Raw genomic sequence first — 25294 nt, 5'->3', positions numbered from 1 at the left:
ACACACACCATGCACATATACATACCAAACATCACACACACACACATACACACCAAATGCTACACACACACACACACACATACATGCACTCATGTAGCCCAGCAAAATAATAAGCTCTTTACAAAATACTTTTAGATCCTAGTCCATGTGCTCCCAGGGTACCATGTAAAGAGCACATGTAAGAAGATCATGGAAATACGCAATCAAATCTATCATGTCTGAAATTAGCAAGGTATGTATCAGTTTATGCTCTTCTATATGTGTGACTATTTGTTTTTCTGCAGGTGACTATTTTTAACCCCATGTGTTTATTAAGTCAGTGAGTTTTTGGCCCAGCATTGAAAAGATATCCATCTATATTTTTCTCACTTCTTTAAATATTTACTGAGTACCTATTGTGCCAGGCATATGTAAGGACAAATGGTGGCTACTAGTGGATATTATTTATGGGTAGATTCTTATGTGTTCTTCATTGAATTATATTACTGGATTCTTAATTTTCCATTTCTGAGGAGGTGATAATAGAAATAACGAATTTGAGCTCTGTAAGTGGGAAAAAACCCAGACCTCTAGAAATGTAGCATCAAATTCATGTTGCTCAGTTTCAGGGATGTGAACTTCTAAGAAAAACATGTGGAGAATAAGTGAAATTTGCAAGGATTTGTGACATGGAGAACTATATCAAATGTTGAAATGTACAATAAAATTTTTTGAAAGTTTGTGGAAAACATATTGATTAATGATTAGGAAGTAGTTAGTTACATGACTCCCAGATCATGTATCCTATGTCCTTAACACTAAATTGTGGAGTTCCAAACTGTTCCTTTTAGATTTGGGTACTAGTGTTTTGTAATCAAGAATCACAAGCACATACGTGCATGCACACACACAAACCAATGAAAACACTGCTGGGCTTCTAAAAGAATGGGAGGTAGGGGTTGACCAGCAGAAGGGGTTGGCCTTCTGTACAGCAGAAATAAAAAAGTCTGTTAAATACATTTAGTTAAAAACAGAACACGGTACAATCAAGAATTCCCAAGCATTAATAATGTCGTAAACAAAATGATATAAATAGTTCCATAAGTAAATTGTATTATAAGTATCATAATATTGCAAAGCAATAGGTTTGGGTAGGCAAGAGAGAGAGTGTTTAGACACTGATACGGTTAATACATTTGACACCAGCGAAACTTCATGCCTGATGAGCAACTGAACTTGGCTGCAAATTCCTTTTAATAAGGTCTCCCAGGGTTTGGATATTCCTAGACAGAGCACAGGGGAAGGGCTGAGTCCTCAGGCCCAGAACCAGATGAAGAAGCAGAGGCATGATCAAAGCTACGACTATTATATCCATCTGGGATTTTCTTTTTCGAATGAAAAGGAAAAAAAAAACATCAATAATGCGACCTTGGACTTACAGGCAATATGGACACTTTGGGGAAGTTATGAAGCGTCTCCCATTCCCGCTTGAGGTACTCAATGGAGCCCACAAACACGATGTGCTTGAGCTCGTGGTAATGAAAATTGCTGGCACGGAGTGGCATCACCAGGTTCCGGAGGCCAATCAGGGCAGAGCTGACATCACCAAAGATGCAGACCACGACGTGGCCACTCAGGACAGTCATGGCAGCTTCACTTCGAGTCTGCAGCGGGGAGAAGTGTACGAGCATTGGAGAAAAGACCTCAGAGGGTTGTGGTAAAGACTAAAAAACCATTTAAAGGACCATGTAAACATTTGTTGAGTGCTTACTATGTGCTATTATTTTTATTTCATCAATGTTATATATGTGCCATATATAAATGTATAATTTCTAACTTACAATTCATAGTACACCATATGTGTGTATATATTATATTGGTGTAATAAACATATGGAAACATATATCCACACATATCACTACCTTCTTTGAGAAAAGATTTAAGAAAGATATACCATACATACATATAAGCAGGAGTTCTTTAATAATGATTTTCAGGGAGGGAAATAAGAGGAAATGCAATACTTATGATATTCGGAAAGAGAAGTCTTAGTTTCCATGAAATTGTTGATAAAATGAGCTGCCCTTTCTGTCTCTCCTGCTGAGATCATGATAAAATGGCCCAAGTCTGTGTTGGTCTCAGCTTGAGAAATCTGAGTTTTGAGTTCTAGACTCATCAGCGGGATTTCACAGTACACCACTGCATCAGTAGATAGAACATGATATCCTAAGCCAGGCGCTGGCAAACTATGGCCCACAGGCCAAATCTGGTCTACCACTTGCTTTTGTATGGCCATGGCCAGTGAGCTGAGACTGGTTTTCACATTTTAAAATGGTTGAAAATTTTTGAAAAAAGAATATTTCATAATATGTGAAAATTATATGAAATCCAGATTCCAATAAAATTTTATTGGAACACAGCCAATTTCATTCATTTAGGTATTGCCTATGGCTGCTTTTACATTACAATGGCAGAGTTCATTAGCTGTGACAGAGACTGTATGGCCAGCAAAACCTAAATTATTTATCATATGACCCTTTACAGAAAGAGTTTGCTGACCCCTGTCCACTGCTGCCTTGGAGTTTCCAGGGGCATGCCTGGAGTGGCTACCTGTGCAGGTCATCAGAGGAATACTCCCAAATAATAATTAAAAGGATCCAAAGATAGATCAGCAAGAGCAACAAGCCCATGTCTTCCCCCATCCCCAAGTCTGTATCTACAAAGAAGACAAATGAAAGAATAAAATCACCCCAGTTAGAGGAGGACCCCAGCTTCCCAGGAAATGCAAATGGTTAGCTGTTGCTGGTCCTTTTGCTCACTGTGTTAGTGAAGAGAACAACACAAGGAGGCCAGTTTTGGGCCTCTCCTTCTAGTCCAATACCTCCCATCTTGCCTTCCTTCCTCTCTGTCCACACACTGCATGCCTGGATGGCCCCATGTGGTTTACAACGCTTTGGGGGAGGCATATTAATGTCCACTGCACATATCAAACTCTGCTCGATTTAATCCCTAGAATTGACCGGTGTATTGATTGTTTAAATGTCAATATGGCAATTCATGGCAATGTCAGTGTTATTATAGTAACCCCCGAGGAGAGGAAGAAGCTAGCTTTCACTCCCTGCTCGTTAGAATAAAGCAAGGGCTGTTGCCATTATTGGTTTCCCTCTGCAACAGTACAGGGACACCTAAGACAGGGGCTGTAAGAAATGTCTTATAAACGGTGACCAAGGAGGACCCACTGGGGAGTCACATCCCACATCACTGCTTCAATGAAGAAGACCTGGAGTTAGTTATCTCGGCTGCATGGAAGTGTGAGTGCCTGGGTACCACGAGCACAGGGTCAACCAGTCTGTAATGTATTGTGATAGGGCTCTTAATTTTTTTTTGGTGAGGAAGATTGGCCCTGAGCTAACATATGTTGCCAATCTTCCTCTATTTTGCATATGGGACGCCGCTACACATGGCTTGATGAGCAGTGTGTAGGTCTGCGCCTGGGATACGAACCCGCAAACCCCGGGCAGCAGAAGCGGAGCACGCAAACTTAACCACTACGCCACTGGGCCAACCCTCTAATTATTTTTAACTGGCCAGGTCACCTGGAAGGCTAGCTCCCTTCGACAAGCCCAATGAATACAACCTGCGTCCAGAGTGGAGGACAGAATTCTAGAATAGGGAGGTAGGGAAGGCACCAGTTAGCAGAGTGGCCGAGGCACAGACGCTGACCCCAGGAGCTTAGATCTGGGGACCAAAACACCAATCCTTAGACTGGCCACAGCAATATCACCTGGAGAACCTTGTAAAGATCCCAATTCCTGGGCCTCAGCCCTGGAGAGTTTGATTCCGCCACATATAAGACCCACTAAAGAAACTACTCACGCATGCATCTTGTGTTCCCATGCATCCTTCAAGGTCTAACCCAAGCTGGGCCTTAATGGCCTTAAAACCTTTGAAGCACAACCTGTTTGTATCCAATAGACTTCCCTGGCCACTTAAATACACACTGGTCCTTCTCCTCTAAATTTGAACAGCACTTTGTTCCTCCTAACACTTAGCTTTAAATACATTGTTTCATGGTTAGCTTTAGATATATTGTTTCATGGTTACATCTTATGTCTTCTCTCTAATGAGATGATCATTTCCTCAAGATTGAGGCCATCTCCTATTTTCTCACCCCCAAAGGATTTAGTGTCCTACACCCAGTGGGTACCTGCAATCCCAAAGCTTCACAGAGCTGGCTCTTGTGAGCATTCTCCTCTCTGTTCTGAGAGCTTCTTGGACCACACTCTAAACAACACCTCCCAGTCCCTTTCTAGCCCAGGACCCTGCTTTATTTTCTTCATAGCACTTCATCAATATCTGAAATGTTATTACATATTCATTTGCCTACCTGGAGGTCTTCTTTTTGCCCCACTAGAATACAAAGCTCTATAAGAGAGGTCAATGTCAGGGGCTGTGCCCTCTGCAATGAGAACAGTGCCTAACACACAAAAGGCTTGTTATATGTGTTTTGTTAAATGATATTATTTTTCAGACGAGAGAAGTAGTGACTCGCCTCCCTAAACTCTTTCATGCCGAAAGGGGACTTCAGTTGGATGTCAGTTAGCCATACACTCCTCAGGAATATCTAGGTAAGCCAATAAAATCTGGATTCCAGAGATGGCACCTAGCATTGGACCTGTCACAGGTGGGTAACACCAGGCTGAGTTTAGATCACCAGAGCAAAAGTGTGGTGGATACAACACCAGGATGTAAATACACGGAGCAGCTTCATGATTAGAACCATTTGCACTCCTGGTAAGTTGGCCAATAGCTGTTTCCTGACAATTCTGACTTGCTGTGCTTTTGTCTGCAACTTTCACACTTCTGAGACAGCCTCCAGCACAATGCTGTATTGGCTCTGAACACTCCGTTATAATTAGAGAAAACACACAAGCACACATTTAGATAAAACGCAGTGAAAAATCTAGTGGATTAGAGTACAAAGCCATTCTGAGGAACTGGAAAAGTCCTTTGTTAGGAAGGGCAGCCATGACATCAGAAATGATAGGATTTTCCCAGCTGACATAAAGGAGCGGGCCACAGCGATCTAGGGATTAGAAGGTGCAACGGAGAAAGAACCCTTCCATCTGACCTTCCTGGTTATTAATCCATTTTTCATGGATTAGCAAGACAATAAACTCTAGGAAAGTCCATGTAGGCACTAAAACCTAAAGCTGTTAAGAGGACAAGTCTAAAGAGTAGAATGGACTATTGTCTATGCTGACATTCCTGGGACAGACCAGAAGAAGCCCACTGCTGCTACTGAGATGAGCCAACCATGGAATAGGACTCTGAGCCCCTGGCTTCCCGAGGTGGACCCATGGTTCGTTATTGTCATCGTCAGCAAATGCATTCTGCCTGTCTACACTGTATACTAAGAAGGATCATGAATACGCAAGGCTCTTATCTAGAAGGCTACAAGACATTGTTATAAACAAATAACAATACAGGCAGCATTTGGATTTCTTCATGGCATTTAATAATAATAAATAATAATAATAATATGTAAGTTTATTGAGTCGTGTGCGGGGTTTTAATCTTCACTACAACCTATGGGTTAGGGTCATTCTCATCTCATCTTCTTACTCATAAGAAAACTGAAGTGCAAAAGGTCAAGTGATTTGTCCAAGGCCATGCAGCTACTAAATGACACAGGCAGGCTCTGGCTCCAGAGCCACGTCCACAGGATTTATGGTGCATACTGCCTCCCATGATGCCTTTCACACAGCACGTGATCACCTCCTATTGTAATGGGCCAATAAATACTCAGAGATTGAAAATTTCACTCTTGATTCATGTTCTGATGAGAGCTCTAGCTGCTTCAATATGTGTCCTGAATTTCAACTATCAAAAATAATTAGGACCAGAGATTGCATCATCCCACCATCCAGTTAGGAAAACTTCACTCCCAGCAAATGTTATTTGGGACAGTCGTGGATGGCAGAGCTCCACGGTGCATCACTCACCAAGATGACTTTCTCTATCTCCTTGGGTGCGCACCAGTGAAACATCCCAGTGGAGTCGTATTTCTTCACATTGGAGTCCATGTTGTCAATCTGATCATTGCCAGGAATTAACAAGGGGTCATGCCTGGGGAGAAAGGGACAGGAAAACCCAAGTGGAAAATGTGATAAATTATAAATGGAAAGTGCCCCCTGAGTTATATCTCGGAGGAGACGAAAGATGCAGAGGAAGTGGTTGTCACTGAAGGCCATTCTTTGCTTGCAGAAATCCTCCATCCTTTGAAAGACAACTGCCCCAAACACCATCACCACCTGGAAGTGCAGGTGACTTTTGTCAGGTAATAATTCTGTCTTTCTCTCCTGTTTCTCTTTTTCTAAAATGGCCTTCACATCATTTTGTGGATTTAGTTTCCCTTTTTATAGATATCTCACTTCTTCTTCTCTCATTTTACCAGCTATCTAGCACACATGTGTGCACGCACATACACACACACACACACCCAAAGGGTTGTTATTAGCATTGGCAATGAAGGGGAAGGAATAGGAATAGAGCCTCACGCTGACTGACTGGCATGAGGATGGAAAGCCAATTACTCGCTCTTTCTGACTACAACTTCTGACGTGATGCTCTTCTCAGTAAAAGCTTTAACAGTCTGCACTTTAAATATTTTAGCAATTTGCCCAATCAGATTTTGCTCTCCCCGGCTGAAGCCCTTTAAAGATTCAGCAGCATGTCACTTCAGAGCAGATTGACTACCAAATGCCCACATCTGGAATACATGATTTCAATACTAAACAACACCCTCTCTCCTTGCCTTGACAACTGTATCTGCACTGACTGCCCAATGACGGGGAGGGGGGACTCCCCCATCTTCACCTCCCAACTGCAGCATTCCTTGGACGAGAGCCTCAAGCTCAGATGCATCTTAATAAACTTGTCTTGAATTCTCAGGGCTACATTTACCCTCTCTTGCCTTGTTTACTGGTGGAAAAGGCAGATCCTTCTACAGAGACCTCCCCTCCAGTGGGTTGGCAGAGCCTCACCCACAAACTTAAGAATTTCAATAAAATCAGGCAGGTCTGACAAGTTTACAGCATAAGAAACATACTCCTGCATCTTGGGTCATATCCACTGTCCAGATACTCTCTCTGAGAGCGATTCTGTACCTTAGTTTTGAGGGAGGTCATTTGGGTTTCTACAACAATGGCCGCATATAATTAGTTCCAGGGATAGCTAACTGTCTATGCAGTGAAGTTATTTTCCCTGAATAACACTGTCAACTCAAGATAAAAAATATAAATAGGTCCAAATTCCAAATATTTATTGTAAACTGATTTTACCTTTTAAATGATCCATTTCAAGCATCAAAGGGTGAACTTGATTTAGTTTTTAGCATTTCTCCTTCTGAAATTTATCTGATATTTCTCACCTATATGTCCAGAACACAGAGAGCGGGACAGCAATCCCACTACTTGGTTCACAGACCTAGAATTAAGCTTTCGGGATATCTACCATGACCCTCTCAACATGTTTCCCACCCTCACTTAAGATAGGAAAACTCTCACCACATTTATTTATTCCTGCGAATTTGCTTTTAGGCTACACCAAATGACAAATACCGTGTGAAGCAATCCTGCAAAGCCATCTTCAATGAACATGCTAGATCACTATATGAACTGTCATATCTGATCTTTAAAGGAGAAGAAGAATCCACCTCAGAATAGCAGCTCAGTAGCTGGGTTGTTGGGAAGTCCTGAGGTATTGTAAACCACCAGGCCACCTTTCAAACACTGAACTTGGTAAAAAATGCTAAAATAAAAAGGCAGTTGCTGATAAGAACTGGTCACAGATCAGGACAAGAACACATTTTGAATTTTTTTCTCCTTGAAGAAACTTTAATAGTTCTGTAGATATCCTTCTGAGATAGGTGGGTGGACAGAAACCACTATAGAGAAGAGATTTGAGAAAACGAACAGAATGAACTCTTTCCAGCCCTAAAAGAACATATTTTAGTTGCAAGAGGATCTTAATAAATTTGCTCTGAAGATATACAGCTAGATTCAAATGCTCTTGCCCTGTTTATTGGTTGGAGAGGAAGATCATCTCAGGAAGTTCTAAGACCTGCCCCTAATGCACTCAGGATTTAAAAGATGCCCAGGACTTCATTCATGTAACATCAGAAAGCAAGCAAATGATATAGCAAGCTGGCCAACATTCCTTTTAGAAAATACACGCCTTGGAAGAGAGGACAGACATTTTGGTTCCCCCTCTTTTTGGGGAAGAATCATTTCTTGGTAACACGGGTCTCCAACCTTCACCTTAGAAAAGTAAATAAACAAGCCTGATGATCAATCGCCCCTAAATGAGAGGAAAAAAGTCCACTTTTCAATGTCAAGCCTCATTACCTGGGGTGGGGGTCTGGGGAAACCGGGTATAATTTGACAGTAGGGCTGCAGGCCATGATTTGCTTCTGAATATCCAGAAGCATCTGAAAAGTCTCAGTGACATGCCATGCTGCACTCTGTACTCCCCAAAAGTCTCTCGGCCTGCCCTGGATAATTTAAATATGTCTTTCAGGATTTTCCTCAAAGGGTCTGATCTGAGCACTGTCAAAAATCTCCCCCCAAAAAGATATTTCCTTTTCTGACTAGTCACAGTACCTGGAATTGGAACTTTGGTTTCTTGAATCAGCAAAGCAACCAATAAACATGAATCTCCTCTTCTAAGCCAGGAATGGAGGATGCCATAATGATTAAGATTAAGACACAGTCCCTAGTCAAAGAGAGGGTCATAACATAGCGAGAAAGAGAAAATGTCAATCAATGGTTGTGATACACTGTGCTAAGTGTCATAGCAAAGTCATGTACAAGGTGGTAGGAGAACACCAAGAAAGAAGCTGTCAATTGCCTGGCATTTGAGTAACATCAAGGAAGCCTTCAAGAGAAAGTAACATTTGATCTGAGCCCTGAAAGGTGAGGAGTAATCTTAGCATATTTCACTGTTGATCCACTGGTAGACATTAGGACCCACTAAAAGAATTGAGGCCCCGATGAAAAGAGCCAAAGAATGGCACCCAAAACCTTGGATGGAGATGTCAGCTATGGTAGTGTGTAACCTAAGGTATAGAAGACTCAGGCCAGGCACACCAGCTGTCCTCAGATGTGCAATGGCAGTCAAGTGGAAGATGTAGTCAACTGATTGAGAGCAGACTAACGACGTGTGGGATTTAGATGGAACAAAAATCAAGTTTCCAAAAACAAAACTTACATTATAAAAATTGAAGGTTTTTCAAAAATGACATGAGTTGTTTCCCAAGGCAGTCAGTGGATTTCTCATCATTTGAGCTATTCCAGAAGAGCTGGGGATATGGAGGGGATTTCATTATAAATGTTGGGTGAGCCTAGAAGACCTTTATGGTTTGAAGCAGTGTGCTGTCATTGAGACAGAGGTGGCTAGAAAGATTTGGGAAATATTGGACCACTGTTGGGCATCAAAAGGCTGGAGGGCACTGAGTAAGTGAAGAAAAGTTGTTATTGGAGCAAAGATGGGAGATAAGAAGAACTGAAGACTGATTACTTTATAGTTCCATTAAGGCTAAAACTGTTCCTCATTCACTAGATTCTACTGTCTGGGCAGAAGCTTGGAACATGATTCATTCTAGCAACACAGGAGTCTGTAACTACTTTGGGCCAGACAGGATAAATTTCATTACCATGTCTGTTCCTACAGTAATTTCAAGGGCCTTAGGTTGCCTTGTGAGAGATCTCTGACATAGGTGAAGAGGGAAGACTAGTTTCCCCAGGAACTTCTGTTTCTAAATTGAGGTTTTTGGAGTTTATGTTAACAGAAGAAAGTCCAAGCATTTGCCATTGAGCACAACAACCAACACTGTTGTGCTCGGGGGAGGCCCAGGAGAAGAATTAGGCAGTTTGTTGTACATGGAAAGAAGGACCATCAGAAACCTCCCTGAACAAAGTATCCCAACATTATCAGTTTCAAAATGATGGAGAACCACTTCCACAGGCTCTCAGACAACTCCTCAAAGACTACTTAGTTGGAACTGAAGACCACTACTGGATATTGCCTTTCACATCTCAATTATTTTATGTATTTCCACAACTCAAAAAGTAATCCCAACTCCCCCTAAAATGCACCATAATTAATTCAAGGCTTATTTGTCACTTAGCACTTAGCCAATGTACATGCCTTATTTAGGGTAATAGAAGCTCTACGAAGTGAGGAGTATCTGGTGTATAGTTGTTAGGGGCTGAATTGCGTCCCCCATGAAGTCCGTGTGTTGAAGTCCTAACTCCCAGTACCTCAGAATGTGACTGTATTTTGAGATACAGTCTTTAAAGAGGTAATTAAGTTAAACTGAGGTCATTAGGGTGGGACCTAATCCAATATGACTGGTGTCCTTATAAGAAGAGGAAATTTGGACACAGACACGTACAGAGGGAAGACGATGCAAAGACACAGGGATAAGACAGTCATCTACAAGCCAAGGAGAGAGGCCTGGAACAGATCCTTCCTTCACGGCCTCAGAAGGAACCAACTCTGCTAACACTTTGATCGCAGACTTCCAACCTCCAGAACTGTGAGAAAATAAATATCTGTTGCATAAGACACCAAATATATGGTACTTGGTTATGGCAACCCTAATCAACTAATACAATAGTCTACCTTGAAGAAAAATGCACACAATGTATCATATATCACTCCACTGAAGACCCTGGCTGCCCTCCTTGCACTTTAGTCTCACCTGTTCCTTTTTGGGAGAAAAGCATCCTGCCACCAGTTTAGGAATACATGGAAATATACCAGAAATACACAATATCTTCTTGAAAGAGTTTGGGCCAATGTCTCTACCCTCCCCAACACCATACCCCCTGCCCAACATACATACACAATTAGATCTGCTCTGCCCCAGAGGGAACTTCTCTCTGGTCTTTAACTGACACCTGGATTTGAGGATTAATACTTATGACAGCCCAACCCAAAGAAAAGAGGAATCCTAGACACTGGCCAGTTAATTTATTCAGTTGAACCAAAAGTCTGTCTCCACAGGGAGTGTTTTGGGGGTGGGTAACACTGAGGGCAGGAAACCACCTACTTCCTTAGTGACAATATAGCACAGTGGCTCCAAAGCCAAAATGTCTGTCTTCAAGTCTTGGCTCATCTGTTACTTGCTATATGTGCCTTGCCTCAGTTTCTTCATCTGTAAAATGGGAGTGTTACTCATCATCATTACCTAATGGATTCAATTTGAGATTTACATGAGTAAAGTTGTGTTATACACTTAGCATAGAACCTGATACAGAGTGTGCCCTCGATAAGTGTTAATTACCATTCTTATGACCATTCTTTATACTTTGCTTAGAACCCACTCATATATTTGTAGCTCTTATAATGGTAAAAGGAGACAGTAAAGGTAGAGCAGTTCAATAATAAAGATGTAGCGTTACTATTACGACTACTGTTGCTACTAAGATGGATATCTACCATGAGTCGAACACTTACAAACATTGCTGTGCTACAACTTTTACCTACATTTTATGATTTACCCACCACGATAACACTTGTAGGTAATTTCTGTTATTATTACCCATTTGTATGGATGGGAAACAGAGTGGAGAAGTCACATAGCTAACATGGCACAGCTAGTGAGAAGAGAGGGAAGGCTTTGAACAGAGAGGTCTTCTGACTGGAAGCCAGTGCTGCTTGGCCCCCATTCTGTCCCCTCCCACTTGCAGGAGGCAGCTGGATCTTGATCATTCTCCACTGCAGCGCCCCAAGCCACAGTGCACTAAGCTGCAAATACAGGGAGACCAGCATGGCGGGCATTTATAAAATGCACAGCTGGTGTGAATAATCAGTAGAAAATTACCCTTGAGCCCTTGTCAGGACAACGTGCTAAGGAAAGCCTCCATAATCAATTAAGGCTGGGTGAGCTTTTGCCATCTCCCAATATCTGAAGGCTCCACTGAGGAACATCCACATTGTTATAACAACCAAGGCGCTCCAGCGAGTTAAATCTTTCATATCTATGCCTCTTGAATCTCAGCTCACACCTCCAGAGTCCACAGCTAGAAATTAAGTATGCCTGACCTCAGATGAAGAATAAAAGATCATTGTTTTGAGGGTTTGCAAAGCAAGGAATGCCACTTGCCATCAATTAATCTCAGGAAGTGAACTAAAGGCCCTGCTACAGCAGAGGCACAAAAAGCTTGCCTTGAAGACAACAGCCTCAAGCAAAACCACAAACCCCTTTTCCAGCAAACCTGCTGTGAGGAAGCCAGTATTATATTTTAAAGAGCCCAGTTCCCCTTACAGGCAAATACAGCAAATCTCAGTTTTTCCCCCCCGGCAGTGGGGACAACGCTGGACTTCAGAAATTGACCTTCAAGTACAAGGAACCAAACCCAAAGAAAAGTTATGAAAGAGGAAAGTTACAAAATGGTGTTAAAACTGCAGCCTTTTCCTTGCTTGATTTTTGGGACCTCATTTCTCATCACAGAAGGTCTCTCCTCTCATTACTGGTATCCATTTAGGTGGAGGCCCACCCGGCCGTGGTCTCCCTGGGAAATGGAGGCTCCATAAAACGTGGGCAAATTTCTCATCCCTCTGCAGGCTTTTCAGCCAAGGGGCAAACACTAATTGTGTTGAATATCTATTATGTCAGGCATCACGGCAGAGCTGTCAGGACATTTCTGAGGCTCCAAGTTTGCTTCAAATGTTGCTCTCAAAGCTGTCCTCCTCGATAGCCACAGAGACAGAAGCTGTTTTCCCTTCTTAGACGCTCCTACAGAAGTCAGAGATGCTCTTTCAGAGATAATAATTTGCATCTCTGTCTCATCCATTAGATGTGAGCTGCTTGAGGGCAGGGAACCCCTATTTTACTCTTGGATGTATTTCCAGAACCCAGCAGAGGATACAGTAGATGCTCAATAAACAACTAACAAGAGGAGCTGATGAATGATCTCTAGTCTCTGAACACTCTTAAACCAGCCAACAGAAGCTCACCAGACCTTTTGCGGAGACCAGAAAATGTGCCCGGTGAGAGCCCATTCACCTCTGATACCTTGCCACAATTTGTTTGGGGAACAAGTAAGGCTCTTGCACTGTTTTTCACTTTACAGGGACTGTTTGAAGTAGGGCATCATGATCTGAAGGGAGACTCTGAAATATGTCTCTCACCAGTCAGGCTGCCTGGGATGTGCCCGGAGCCAGCTGCTGTAACTGATGGGCAGGGAGGACTAGTGTTTGATGTCCAACAGTGGTCAGGACAGGTATTCTTAATTAAGCAACTATTTAGTGCTCCAATGACTCGTCTAAACATTTCTAAGAGGAGGAGGGCCCCTATCACATCAAGCTTCTCCCACTGCTCCAATTCGTGTAAGAGCATTTCTCAAAGTGAGCCCCATGCCAGCCACATCAGTATCATCTGAGAGCTTGACAGAAATGCAGATTCTCCAGCCCAGCCCAGACCTACCCAAGCAGGCTCTGTTTTAACAGGTGCTCTAGTTAATTCTGATGTATGCTAATGTTTGAGAACCATTGTTATAAAGTTTTTCTCAGATAGAGAAACTGTTGTTTGAGTCAATTCTAGTAAAGTTAGCAACTGTTTCCAACGTACTGACTGGAAGGCTATGGTTCTATTCAGCAAAGCCAGGACTAGAGTGGGCCAAGTGAGGGGCCCAGGTATAAGATTTAAGGAGGCACCTCACATGCCTTACCCTAATCCTGGCCCTGCTATCCAAATGAAAAGCATAGGACTAGTGACAGGTCAGCTACGCTGACTCTCTCTGTGACCCTGGAACTTGAGGAGTTGTGTCAACACTTGATGGGGATTCCTATCCTGGATGCCACACTAATGACTCTCTCTTGCTGACCTCTATTTCCATGAGCTAATCAGCAAATAAACAAACATGAAAAACAAATGAAATATTAGTTCTTGTAAAGAGCAATACTTATACTGCAGTTTTCTACCCTCCTTTCTCCCCATTGCTTCTTCCATTTCATAGAAGACAACATGGCAACTTAGACAACTAAGTCCCTAAATGCAATGTTCAAGAGTGTCAGGCCACCTGAGTGGGGCTCTGGCTGTGCTGGTCACAGGAGACTGGAGAGGTTCTCAGATGGTCTCCTCAAAAGGGCTCATATTTGGGTTTTCAGCACCATAAATGGTTCTGATTGGATCTGCCTCATTCTAGGGTGCACTTTATTTCTAGGTGAATACTATTTCCTGCTATGTTGCAAGGAGTCTGAATTTCAGATTTTGGCTCCTGCCTTAGCTCATCTTTCAACACTGTCTCTACCCTCCTGTGTAACGACCATCTCTCCTGAGACCCAGCTGCCCACTACCCCTGCTCCATCTCCCACCAGATGGCCGTCCCTGGAGCCACCTTGACAAAACCTTCAGGCCAGGTCCTAGCGACTCTGGAAAACTACAGTCCCTTTCAACTTCTCTGTATCTATCCACTTACTTTTTTTTTCTGCCTAACAAGTAAACAGTCAGGAACTGCTGCCACCTAATATGTCATCTCTTGTTAGGCAGCCACCACTCTCGGAGGAAGAAGGAAATTACTGCCTTGATGTTTGGGAGACAACCCGGGAGAACTGACATGTTCTTCAGTCCGAGAGGAGAGTGTACAAGATGCTCTTGAAACAAGAGGACAGGATAATGACCCTCTGCTGAGCATGCATCTTGTCCAGGGACATTGTGTCAAATCCACCCAAGCCTTGGTATGATGAGACCCACTATTTCTTTCCTCTCCGGTCCCGTGGGGGCCTGTCATTTGCTATTTGTTTGTGCATTAAGAGGTGCATTTACTTAGCTAAGCTGTCCCTGCCTTCCTTCTTTCTTCTGCCCAGTGGAAGGAACAGTGAGAGTGGCATTCTGTCCCCAACTCTGAGTGGGCTCAGGCCATTTTGCCATTTTCTATTACAAAACCTTTCAAGTTGGCAGTCCTAACAAAGACCTCATGAAAGGTATGAGTCAAAAGAGAGGGAATGGGACTTAACAAGCAGATGAGTTTATTTCACTTAATGATCGGTTAATGCCCAAGAGGGTAATCTCTTGTCCTCAAATCTTATTTTCCCTCCTATTGAGGAAACTAATTTCTAATATTTCCTGGGTCTCATGACACGAAGCTCCTTTCACAGTGTTCAATTGCTCTGTTTTTAGTGTCATCAGTTACCCTTGCTAGCCCGGCTGGGGGCTCTCTCTTTGTGAAAATTGTCTACCTGACTATCCAGCATCAATCCTCATGGCCCATGCTACTCTATCTCACTCCAAGTCCCGTAGGTCCTGGACAAATAGGTGTAACATGGACTGATGTCAGGAATGCTGTGTGTCCTTCTTGGGAAAATTGTCTAGCCCACTTCTGGTCCATGATTCTACAGCAGACCCTGAGTAATCTTGGACCCAAACAACCTTGGCAGAGGCTAGGGCTGGGCTGGGCCTTCTCTTTCCACCTCTGCATTTATATAACATGTATCTCTGGAAGGCCCCGATAAAGGGTTCTAAACGCTTCCTTCTACTGCCATCAGTGATCCTCCCAAAACACCAGTTAGGGCACTGCCTCCTCAAAAACCTGCAAGGGTTCCCCAATGTCTCCAACAGGCCAAGGCCTTCAGGAATGGGTGCCAGACACTCTCATATTTTCAACTCCAGTCATCCTACACTAAGGATGCTCTAGCCACACCAAGTTACTTACTGAGGCCTGAGCACTTTCCATATTTCTTCCATTGAGCAGAATAGGGAAGGAGTTAATAACATGGGTTTGGAAGCGAAACTATCTGGGTTCAAATATTCCTAATTAGGTAAGACTTACTAGATTTACCAGACTTTACATCTCTGGGACTCAGCTTCCTCATCTGTAAAATGGGGGAAAGAGTAAGATGTACTCATGGAGTAGTAGTTAGGATTCAATGAGTTCACGGGCATAACACTCTTGGAATGATGCCTAGCACCCAGGAAACAATGAACAAGGGTAGGTAATATTATCAGCCCTCATCATACAGAGCTAGGTTAAATGAAACCTCCTTCATACATCAGGCTCAGCCTCCCAAATCAGAAGTAATGAGAGCTCTCTCTGCTCTCACAGCCCACGCTAGTAGATCTCCAAGCGGTTCCTATTCTATTTTCCTGTATATGCCTGTCTGTGTCCTTCATTAAACTGTGAGCATTATGAAGATAGGGACTGACTCTAATCCATCTTACTTACACCCCTCAAAGACCTCCCACAACACCTTGAATATACTAAGCTCTCACTAAACATTTGCTGAATTGGAATTAATCTGAGAAAAGGAATAGAAGCAGGCAGCTGAAATGCACAGCCTTTTTGGGTTGCATTTGAGGATACCGTGAGAGAGCCCAGGCATTTACTCCATATCATCTGCCCACTGGAGGAATATTCTCAGCATCCTAAAAGCATGTGTGAATGCAACTACCTGAAGGTGACTGTGGAAGGAACTGAATGTGACCGTAACTGGGGCAGACATTTAGGGAATTCATGAATCTGCTTCGACTGTAGTCACAATGGTGTCCACTGTACCGTTTTTTTTTTTTTTTTTTTTTCCCCTAGAGAGCTTTCTTTGAATATTCAATGGGGTCTGTGAGGCCCGCAAATTAAGAACTCTTGACTTAGTTATTTAGAGACAAAGGTCTTGCCCACTAGGGCCTTTCAACTGAAGAAAGACACAGCTATCCTTATAAGGCACAAACCCACTAAGTAGGGAGAACTACATAACAGGTGCTCGGTGATTTTAGAAGAAAACTACGAAAGGCTCCTTAAATAATTCCATGTTAGAAGACCAACAAGGAAAGTGAATAACAGCACTGGTAACCTCCATGGCCTGCTCCTCCTTGCGGTGTGATGCCAAAGGTTATCTATCATGACACACGAATCCCTGGCTTGGAGCACAGACACTAGCCATTTGGCTCAGTCTGACCGTGAGGGTTGTCTTCTGTCAGGGTGACTAAAAAACATACTGCGTCAGGATCCAGACACACAAAACGAGGCTGTTCACCTAATGATTGTGCAGAGAGTTAAGTGACACTTAGAAACCAGGGTAAGCCTGATACCAGAACAAAGGGGAGACAAAGACCATTAGTGCAGAGTCTCAGTAGCATTTCATGCTGCCAGATGGTTTGCAAGGATCCCTCACGCAGGAGGCTGTTTTATTTGCGGAAGCCACAGTGGTAAATTAAAGCCCATCCTAGCCCATTCTGGGCTCTCCAGTTCTCCTGGAGCTATTCCTATCACTGCCCATAGGCCACTAAAACCTGCCCGCATTCAGAATGATTGATTCTGCTCAAACAGTAAGCCACAAACTCATGTCAAAAAATCCACTTCAAATAAGTCATTAGTTTCCTTTATGGATTTTTCAGGTCATACTGGGAGTACTATCTTCTGTAGAGTAGAAGGGGAATGTCTGAAGATGTGGGAGGGTGGGGGGGACCTGGGGAAGCCACAAGGTGCCGCGTGAGCCCCTCTGTTTTCTGTCAATCAACAAGAGCGATCCAGCAAAAATAGGCCAAGGCAACCTCACCGCCAGTGCCGGATATTCAAACCAAAGCAACCTGCCCATGGGCTCTTCATTCATACCCGGGAAATAGAGAGAGAGCTTGGCACCCTGTCTTTGCTCCCACATCACACAGAGCATGGAGAGCACCTGGAACAGAGAAAGTCATGGTAAAGGAGGGGTGTCTAAGACTTTCTCATTTGTCATGGGACAGCCTGCCTGTGGGGGCAGTCCAGCTGAGCAGCGACCGAGACCACTGTGGGCTGGTGGGATAAAGCAGTAGCCACGCCGTAGCAGCAGCCAAAGGCACCAACACCAGAAACCCAAGTTCTGCAGCTTGGCGAGTTTCAGCTCACCGCCTGACCCACGTTTAGCGATTCTGATGTACCACGGAGCAGACAGCTCCAGCCTGGGATGACTGCCTCCCTCAGCCCCTCTCCGACAGGCAATGAAAGCAAGACCCACTTTGAAAATTCTCCCTCATCATGCAAACTGACATAGGCATGCTTTTCAAAAACCCACAGCCAATCTGTTGATCATTACTTATTTAGCAAGGCCTTCGGGCAGAAAGTCCTGTAAAAACCATACTTGATACCGTATACACTAGTTTTTTCTGCTTGTGGAAAAAAAGTCCCCCCAAGGCTACCTCAAACCATCACTTTCTATTGCACATAAAATGTAGCGTGTAACACTAAAGTATTTAATATATATGGTATAATATATCTACAGGAAAGGCATTTGTGTAGAAGTATGTTACCCTGGATTTGGTAATTTGATGTTTTGCTGAAGGCTACGACTTAAAAAAGCTTCCACCTCGTACAGAAGACCTGTCATCTTGGTACCCAAGAGCCAACAGAATAAAGAAGTACCCTTAAGCAGCAAAACTTTGACACAGCTTTGAAGCATATGAAAACAGTAGTAACTCCTCAGAATTATTATTACTCAAGATCAAAGAAATGAGCCATACTTTACATAGCAAACAGGGACAGGGAATTTGGCTCCAAAGGTTTCAGATTTTTCAGATTTCTCTTTATTTATTTATTTGCTTCTCTAAATTTAGGCAAAAGAAAGCGCCTGTGCTTTTCTCTACTTTAAATGGATAAAACTATTAGCATTAGATAAGACGATTACCTAAAGGTGAGTAAATAGGAAACGGATGCTAGCATGACAACTGGAGTCATAAAAATGAGAAGCTTGGCAGTTGGTGCGTTTTATTCCTCCTCATAAACTGTAAACAAGCATGTAAATCAGCGATAGTGGAGCAGGGCTGAGCCAAGGGGCAGGCAGAGAACTGTTAAAGAAACATTTAACAGGAAGAGATGGTCATAATGGAAAAGGCCATGGCCTGGGTGAGTCTTCCACTGGGACCTGTGTCCTTAGTGGCATGGAGAAGGGCTGCCCCTGTCCACTTCCTAGAAAGGTGGTCGTGGAGGGCCAGAAAGATGTGAATGTGATGGAGAAGGGGGGACAGCGGGGGAAATCGCCATTACTGTATTTCAGTAATCAAAGAGAGGAGAGCAGCCAATGCCAATGAAAAGAAGAAAGTAACGTCAAGATGGCAGGCGTTTCCATGACAGTAACCATTTAGGGAGAGCAGTGCAAATCTGAAATCACTCTCGTTTCATTGAGGTGCTAGAGAGTCAGGATGTTGGAGGAAATAAGCACTGAGATTGGCAGATGAATCGAAGACAAAAAAGGGGAGATGAAAGAGGAAGACGCCAAGAAGAGGAAGCTGCAGAGCTCTATTGAAATTTGGTTTCACTTGCCATTTCCTAGAGGAAGCCATAGTCAAGATGGAAAGAAGGGAGGGAAGGAAGGAAGGAAGGAGAGAGAGAGAAAGAACGAATGCACACACACTGTATTTCATAATTAATATTGCTTTTAGCCTGAGCAGAACTGGATTACTTTTGAACTTTACTTTGGCAAGTCCACAGATTATTAGACTTTTTTATCGGTCAAAATCAATTAACAGAAATTTGATTTCAATCGACAGGATAAAAGGAAGGTAATCTTCAGGTTCATTTTTGATTGTGATGATACATCTCACACATGGCCTTAAGTACAGAAAACAGTCCTCAGAGGGACTCCAGCAGAAAGAGACTTGCCGGAGGCAAACTAACCACACGAGTTCCTCTGATTGGTTGCCACCGTCATTAGTGCCACTGCTGTTTAGGAACTACACATAGACAGGACATGGTGACAGCTAAGACTTTAAAGCCTATGTATTTTTCAAACAGCTTTTCAAACTGTTTTTCATGACAGAATTTTTTCAGCTCTATCATTAACTGCTGACAAGCTGACAGAATAAATACTCCAGCCTTTAAGAAGCCATCTAACCATCTTGTCCCCTCCCCCGCCTCATGCTGGTTGGGGAGGGGAGGCTTCAGGCCTAGGCAGGCTGGGGAGGGGGCAAGGAGAGGAAGAGAAGGAGCTGGGGGGGAACCCGTGTCGCCTGCAGCCCCTCTCCTTACCTCATCAGCTTGGGCGAGGAGCTCGGTGAGTTCCGCATGCCTCCATTGCGTTGCTTCTTTTTTGGTGACAGCGTTGACGGCTGTTCATCTTCAACTGGAAATACAGGCAGCTCATGAGATTATGAACAGTTTGAGGGCAGACTGTGAAATACAGGCAAGATATCAAAAGACACACACTCATGGCTCAGTCACTCACTAGGAATTCATGGTTGTCTTTTAGGACCCAATGACAAAGACCAAATGTGTTAGTCAAAGAGGCCGGCTTAGAAAAGGTGGGAGCATCACCTCTTTACACGCCAGCATTTGAACATGCACTTTAAACAGACTAAAATAGTTTGTAAATGCCCTGCCATAAGAAAAAGAAATCACGGTTTATCTGCATACAAAATATATATATATATGGGAACACCCAATCATTATCCTTAGAGTTAATTTTGGTTACTTTGCTTTTCTGGGTTTTCTCGTAACCCAGAAATAAAGTTGTATTTGAAATAGCGACATAATAGCTGCCAGCCTGCTGCTTCTGCAAATGAACCAACTTAACTGGTTCCTAATCCGTGTACACCAGAGGTTGAGCCTTGAAGAGGTAAGGATTTGAGGCCCCCACAGCCAATGTTTCAATCAGTCAGGACTGGGAACATTGGTGCATGCTGGCTCAAGGATCCCCAGCCCAACTCAGCTCGAGTCCCTCCACCTCCCAAGAGGGAGGGCATGTAGGACCGTGTACATGGGATCCTTTCTTAACTCATTAAGACAGGAGGACCAGGCTGCAAGGTTGGAGAACCGGGCTGCAGAAGAGCATCAAATGAAGGAGAAGGTTGCCATTGAATGATTCTCTGATGATGTGGTGGGGGGCAGGGAGAGAGGGAAGCACAGGGGATTGGAAATCAAACGCTGTTTTCCAAATGTCTAAACCACACAGGTCGCTAAGCAATGTGAAGCTTTGCTCACAAACAACACAGCACACTCTATGGCTTTTGCCCAAAGACACCCACTAATAAGCTTTGTAGATATATTAGCCTGTATCATGCTTCTTTTTAAGAGAGCTGCTTGATAATTAGCAGATGCATACCCAGCCTGCCACCCAAGGGCATCAGCGGCAAAATTCTAGTCCTCACCCACCCCCACGATTCATGCCAAAGCTGTAATGTCAAGAGGGAAAAATAGGATCCTTGGATTCTTATAGTTGACTGCAACACAGACTGGGAGGAAGCACCCCTGAAACCTGGAATGCACGGCAGTTACCTTAAAGCTAAGAAGAGAAATATTAGCAGTGACAACATCAATAGAAGCTTGATATATGTTAATGGTGTACAAGTCTTAGGTGGGGGAGAAAATGCCATCTCAGCTACTTGATATTATCCAGGAAGACCCATATCAGGACATGCATTATATGGTATATCCATGAAAACTCTAAATAAATTTAGTATGTTATGATGCATGGTTCCAAAGGGATTATAATAATCCAACTACCCTCCAAACTTGCTTCAAAGTAGCATACTTGGTATAAGCCCCTATTACACTGGCAGTTAGGGGTTGTCTAAATTCTGGCCAACACAGGGAAAGAGAACAAGCATGTGGTTTCAGGTGAGGGCGATACCAGAAGAAATGAAGGCAAGAAAGCGCCTGCAAATGCCCACAGCCAACTCACTCTACCACCTGCTCCCCGCACCGGCCCCCCCCAGAGGCCCGGGCTCAGGCTGCAACAGTATCAGTCACTTAGGGCTCTAGGCAGGAACTATGTAGCTGGGAGGATATCGCATCTTATCAGAAATGAGTATCCACAGCAAATCACACAGAGACTAAACAGCACTTAAAAGATTAAAGGAAATAAATACAAGCCACATAAATGGTATTGAAAAAAATCACTTAGAGTTGATATGCATCTCTCAGCAAGCAAACAGGCACTCTGAGCTTGACCTGAATTCATCTTCCTTTCACAGGATAGGGGGTCGGGCATCCCAGGCAATAATGGGGTAGAAAGGCAGTTATATTGAGAGAGAGAGAGAGAGAGAGAGAGAGAGAGAGAGAGAGAGAGAGAGAGAGAATGTGTGCGTGTGTAAGTATACTTCTACACTTTCCCCATTTTAGGATGGCGTAGAAAGTCTTGCCTCCATCCATAATACAAGGTCATCTCTTAGTATGGACCACTTGCCACTGTATTGTCTTCAGGGTGATCTAGATTAGTTGAGTAGCAAGATGAACTAAATAATGTCTGTGCATGTGAGCGGGTCTAGTGGGGATGAAAGTTCTTTTCTTCTCTATCACACAAGTCTTCTTATGGTTAGAATGAAATATTCAAAAAGGTCTTTTACGTACCCTAGTCTACTAGGGCTGGCTTTATTCAAGGCCACCAGATGTTGCCGTGGTTTTGTCCTATCATACAAGGAGTCTATATTAGTTAAGACCTGTACAGGAGTCACCCTCACTGGCATTTCTGTTGGATTCTTTGCTGAACTTTTGTTTCTTCATTTGCAATGTGCCTGAGATAAATAACTCTCTTCAGTTAAACGCCCATTATCCTGGCGCCTTGTCGCTGTTTGTTTACATGCAGTGATCTTCAGATGGAAGACTTGCAAGTTAATACCTGTTACCCAGCTCCAGGGAGACACCTCGTCCTGGTGCTAAACTTATGCCTCCTTCTACGCAAGGAAACTATTTATTTTCATTGCAGCTCAGAAAGATCATCCATCATAATCATACTGCATTTAAACTGGGATTTGTTGTCTTAAATGAAACTCGTGTTCAAAGGTTTCCTCCTGTACTCACCGCCTGGAAATGCAGATCTGTTCCCTGAAGAGATGGGGGAAAATGTCTCCAGCTTAAATATATGAACGTCGTGTAATGGAGACCATTACAGATGGCATAGATCCCACAAGAGAAGCCGTGATAACTTCTTTCTCATAAGTAGGATATAAACCATATTTAATTATTATCCTTTATATGGATTCTATCAATTTCTGCATATTTAAAGAAAGTAGATCTAGGAAAACTTTTAGTTAAGCTATAAAATATAATTTTCATTTCATGGCTTCTGTGACTACATGAGAGGAATAAAAATTGAATTAAAAGAGAGACAAATTTACCTACTTTCATGAAAGACAAATGTATTGAAGTAACAGGCCACTACCTCACGTCGAAGCACATTTACAGGTTCATGTTTAACCCGCTTTTTGGCTAATTACAATACACCTCTGTCTCTAGCATTTTCACTTGTATCATGCTGTGGAAGCCGCGTGAAGATATGGTCTTTTAAAGGAACCTGACTTACCAGCTTCTTTAAAGCACAAACAAGTTCAGGAATCCAATGTGGAATTTTTATAGGAGCTGAACTCCATCCAGTCTCCAAGTACTCATAAAATTCAAGGGCTTGTTTTTGCACATCCCTAAGTATAACACTTAATGTGCTGTAGTAACTTCCCAGTGCTCGCCTGTCTAATAGGCACTGAATCGAACAGTTTTACAGTTTGGGAAGACTCAGTGCTAGAAAAATGTCAGGCAAGTCTAATGAGGCTTCAGATCCCTTGGTTTGCACTAGAGTTTAATTTAAAGTTACAATGATGTTTTAACATGTTTGCTTATACTTGACTAAAGAGGATTCATTATTTCAATGACATAACCTCCAGACAATGTTCTGGGAATTGATTTAAGATGTGGTGGCAATTCCAACAGCCTTAATGCACAGTTGAACATCTGTAACAACATTTTACTCGACTTTTCTTCGGCATTCTGTTTTCAAACGAAAGCAAGGCAACATCTTCCAGAAACACTGGCCAGAACTTTGGGCTTACTTCAAGATGATCATATATTTCCCTGGATTTTTTTTAAAAAGAAATCTCTTTCTTTATGGCCTAGCCAGCTTGCAAACACTGTCAGGGTTCACCATTGCCTCTTTGTGGGCCCTTCCAGTAAAATGGAGCAATGATTCTAACTTTCAGTTTTCCCAAATAGTCCAAAGCTGACATGTGATGGACCTGATGCTCAGCTCCAGCCTGGGGGCACATTCTTTCTTCCCTGTTTCCTCATCATGGTTTAGGGGGATAAAGCCCTTTGAGACTTAAAGGTGAGTTTGTTGGCTGGAGTTAAAAAATAGTTCAAAGCAAATAAACTCGGAAAAGTAATAAAAGGCAAACAACCCATAAACATGAATCGACTGGCTATCTCCATTACATTACTAATCACCACATCTGGAGAAACCCACATCTGCATACACTTAGCAGGTCATTAGTATTGTCATATTCACACTGGAACCACTCAGAGTAAGAGGCATGCACAGTGGCTTGAACGCAAAGGCATCTAGCTAACAGGGCTTCCAAGTGAAGTCTTGAGCAAGCTGCTAATTTGGGCGTAAGGTAGTTTTAATTATTATTTATTGTTTTTTATGGTTTTTCTCTTTGGTATTTTGCCGCCCAACAAGCTAAATGCATGCTGACATCTATACTAGTGCATCTTTCTTCTTCAACTGAGCTCAGCATGTTAAGGTAGAACATTGAGGGGTGCAGTTATTAAAAATTGGGATGGGTTCCAGAACTCCTTCACCTGGCTCGGTCACAAGCTGAGAATTGTGAGTTGTGTTCTTGAACACAAATGGGTCTTTGGGATAGCGGGATCTAGCTTGAATCTTGACTGCCAAATAATAATGAGAAAAGAAAACGGAAATTAATCCTTTGTGAATTTTTTCATTAGAATTGTTCCAAACCAGTTTTAACAATGAATAGAAGCATAGTTTTAAGTTTCTCCCTCACAACTGAATTCAAGTTTTTTTTTTTTTTCTTTTCTTTTACCCCAATGACTTCTCAAAATTCTTTTTGCTGTGTTATTGTCATCAATGTCAGATGGGATAATATGTCCGAAGACAATCTTGTTTGTGCAATAATTTCCAAAAACATACAGAGTCCCCCTCTCCTCTACAATATACACAGACACAGAAAACTTGGTTTAGCAGCAAGACCAGACCATTATCTCCTGAAACCTGCTAAAATGCATCCTACTGAACAACCATTATATTCCAAGTCATCAACCCTCAATGTTAAACTATCGCTGGCCAGTCAGACCCCTTGGTTGTGATATTGATGCCTAAGTTGCATTAAACACCATGGGTTTGCCACTCCTAAGAAAGGGGGATGTGTCACATCTCCTTGTCTCATGAGTGATGTCAGTGAAACTTAGGTGTATGTTTTCAGTTTTTCAGGATGCAAATGTCATTTTACTAAAACTGAGGGTATGGAGAGGGGGAAAATTGCTGGACTATGGATCTAACAGTGTGCTTCCTATTTTCTGTGGGTTTACCAAACTTGCCCCCCAAGAAAAAT

General features: G+C 42.9%; 1 protein-coding gene across 1 annotated transcript in view; it reads right to left on the bottom strand.

Annotated features, from left to right (window-relative positions):
• The window catches only part of KCNMA1 (potassium calcium-activated channel subfamily M alpha 1), a 488218-nt gene that overhangs the window by 62781 nt on the left and 400143 nt on the right, over positions 1 to 25294 (bottom strand). Inside the window, exons 20-22 of the mRNA XM_058542759.1 lie at positions 19983 to 20076; positions 5985 to 6108; positions 1419 to 1643 (exon numbers count right to left, since the gene is read on the bottom strand). Of these exons, the coding sequence (XP_058398742.1) occupies positions 1419 to 1643; positions 5985 to 6108; positions 19983 to 20076 (443 nt within the window). The remainder of the gene's footprint in view (positions 1 to 1418; positions 1644 to 5984; positions 6109 to 19982; positions 20077 to 25294) is intronic.

This window comes from Diceros bicornis, chromosome 6 (assembly GCF_020826845.1).
Source record: "Diceros bicornis minor isolate mBicDic1 chromosome 6, mDicBic1.mat.cur, whole genome shotgun sequence".
Taxonomy (NCBI): Eukaryota; Metazoa; Chordata; class Mammalia; order Perissodactyla; family Rhinocerotidae; genus Diceros; species Diceros bicornis.
Note: the sequence above shows the minus strand (reverse complement) of the source record. Positions and strands in the feature narration are given on the sequence as shown.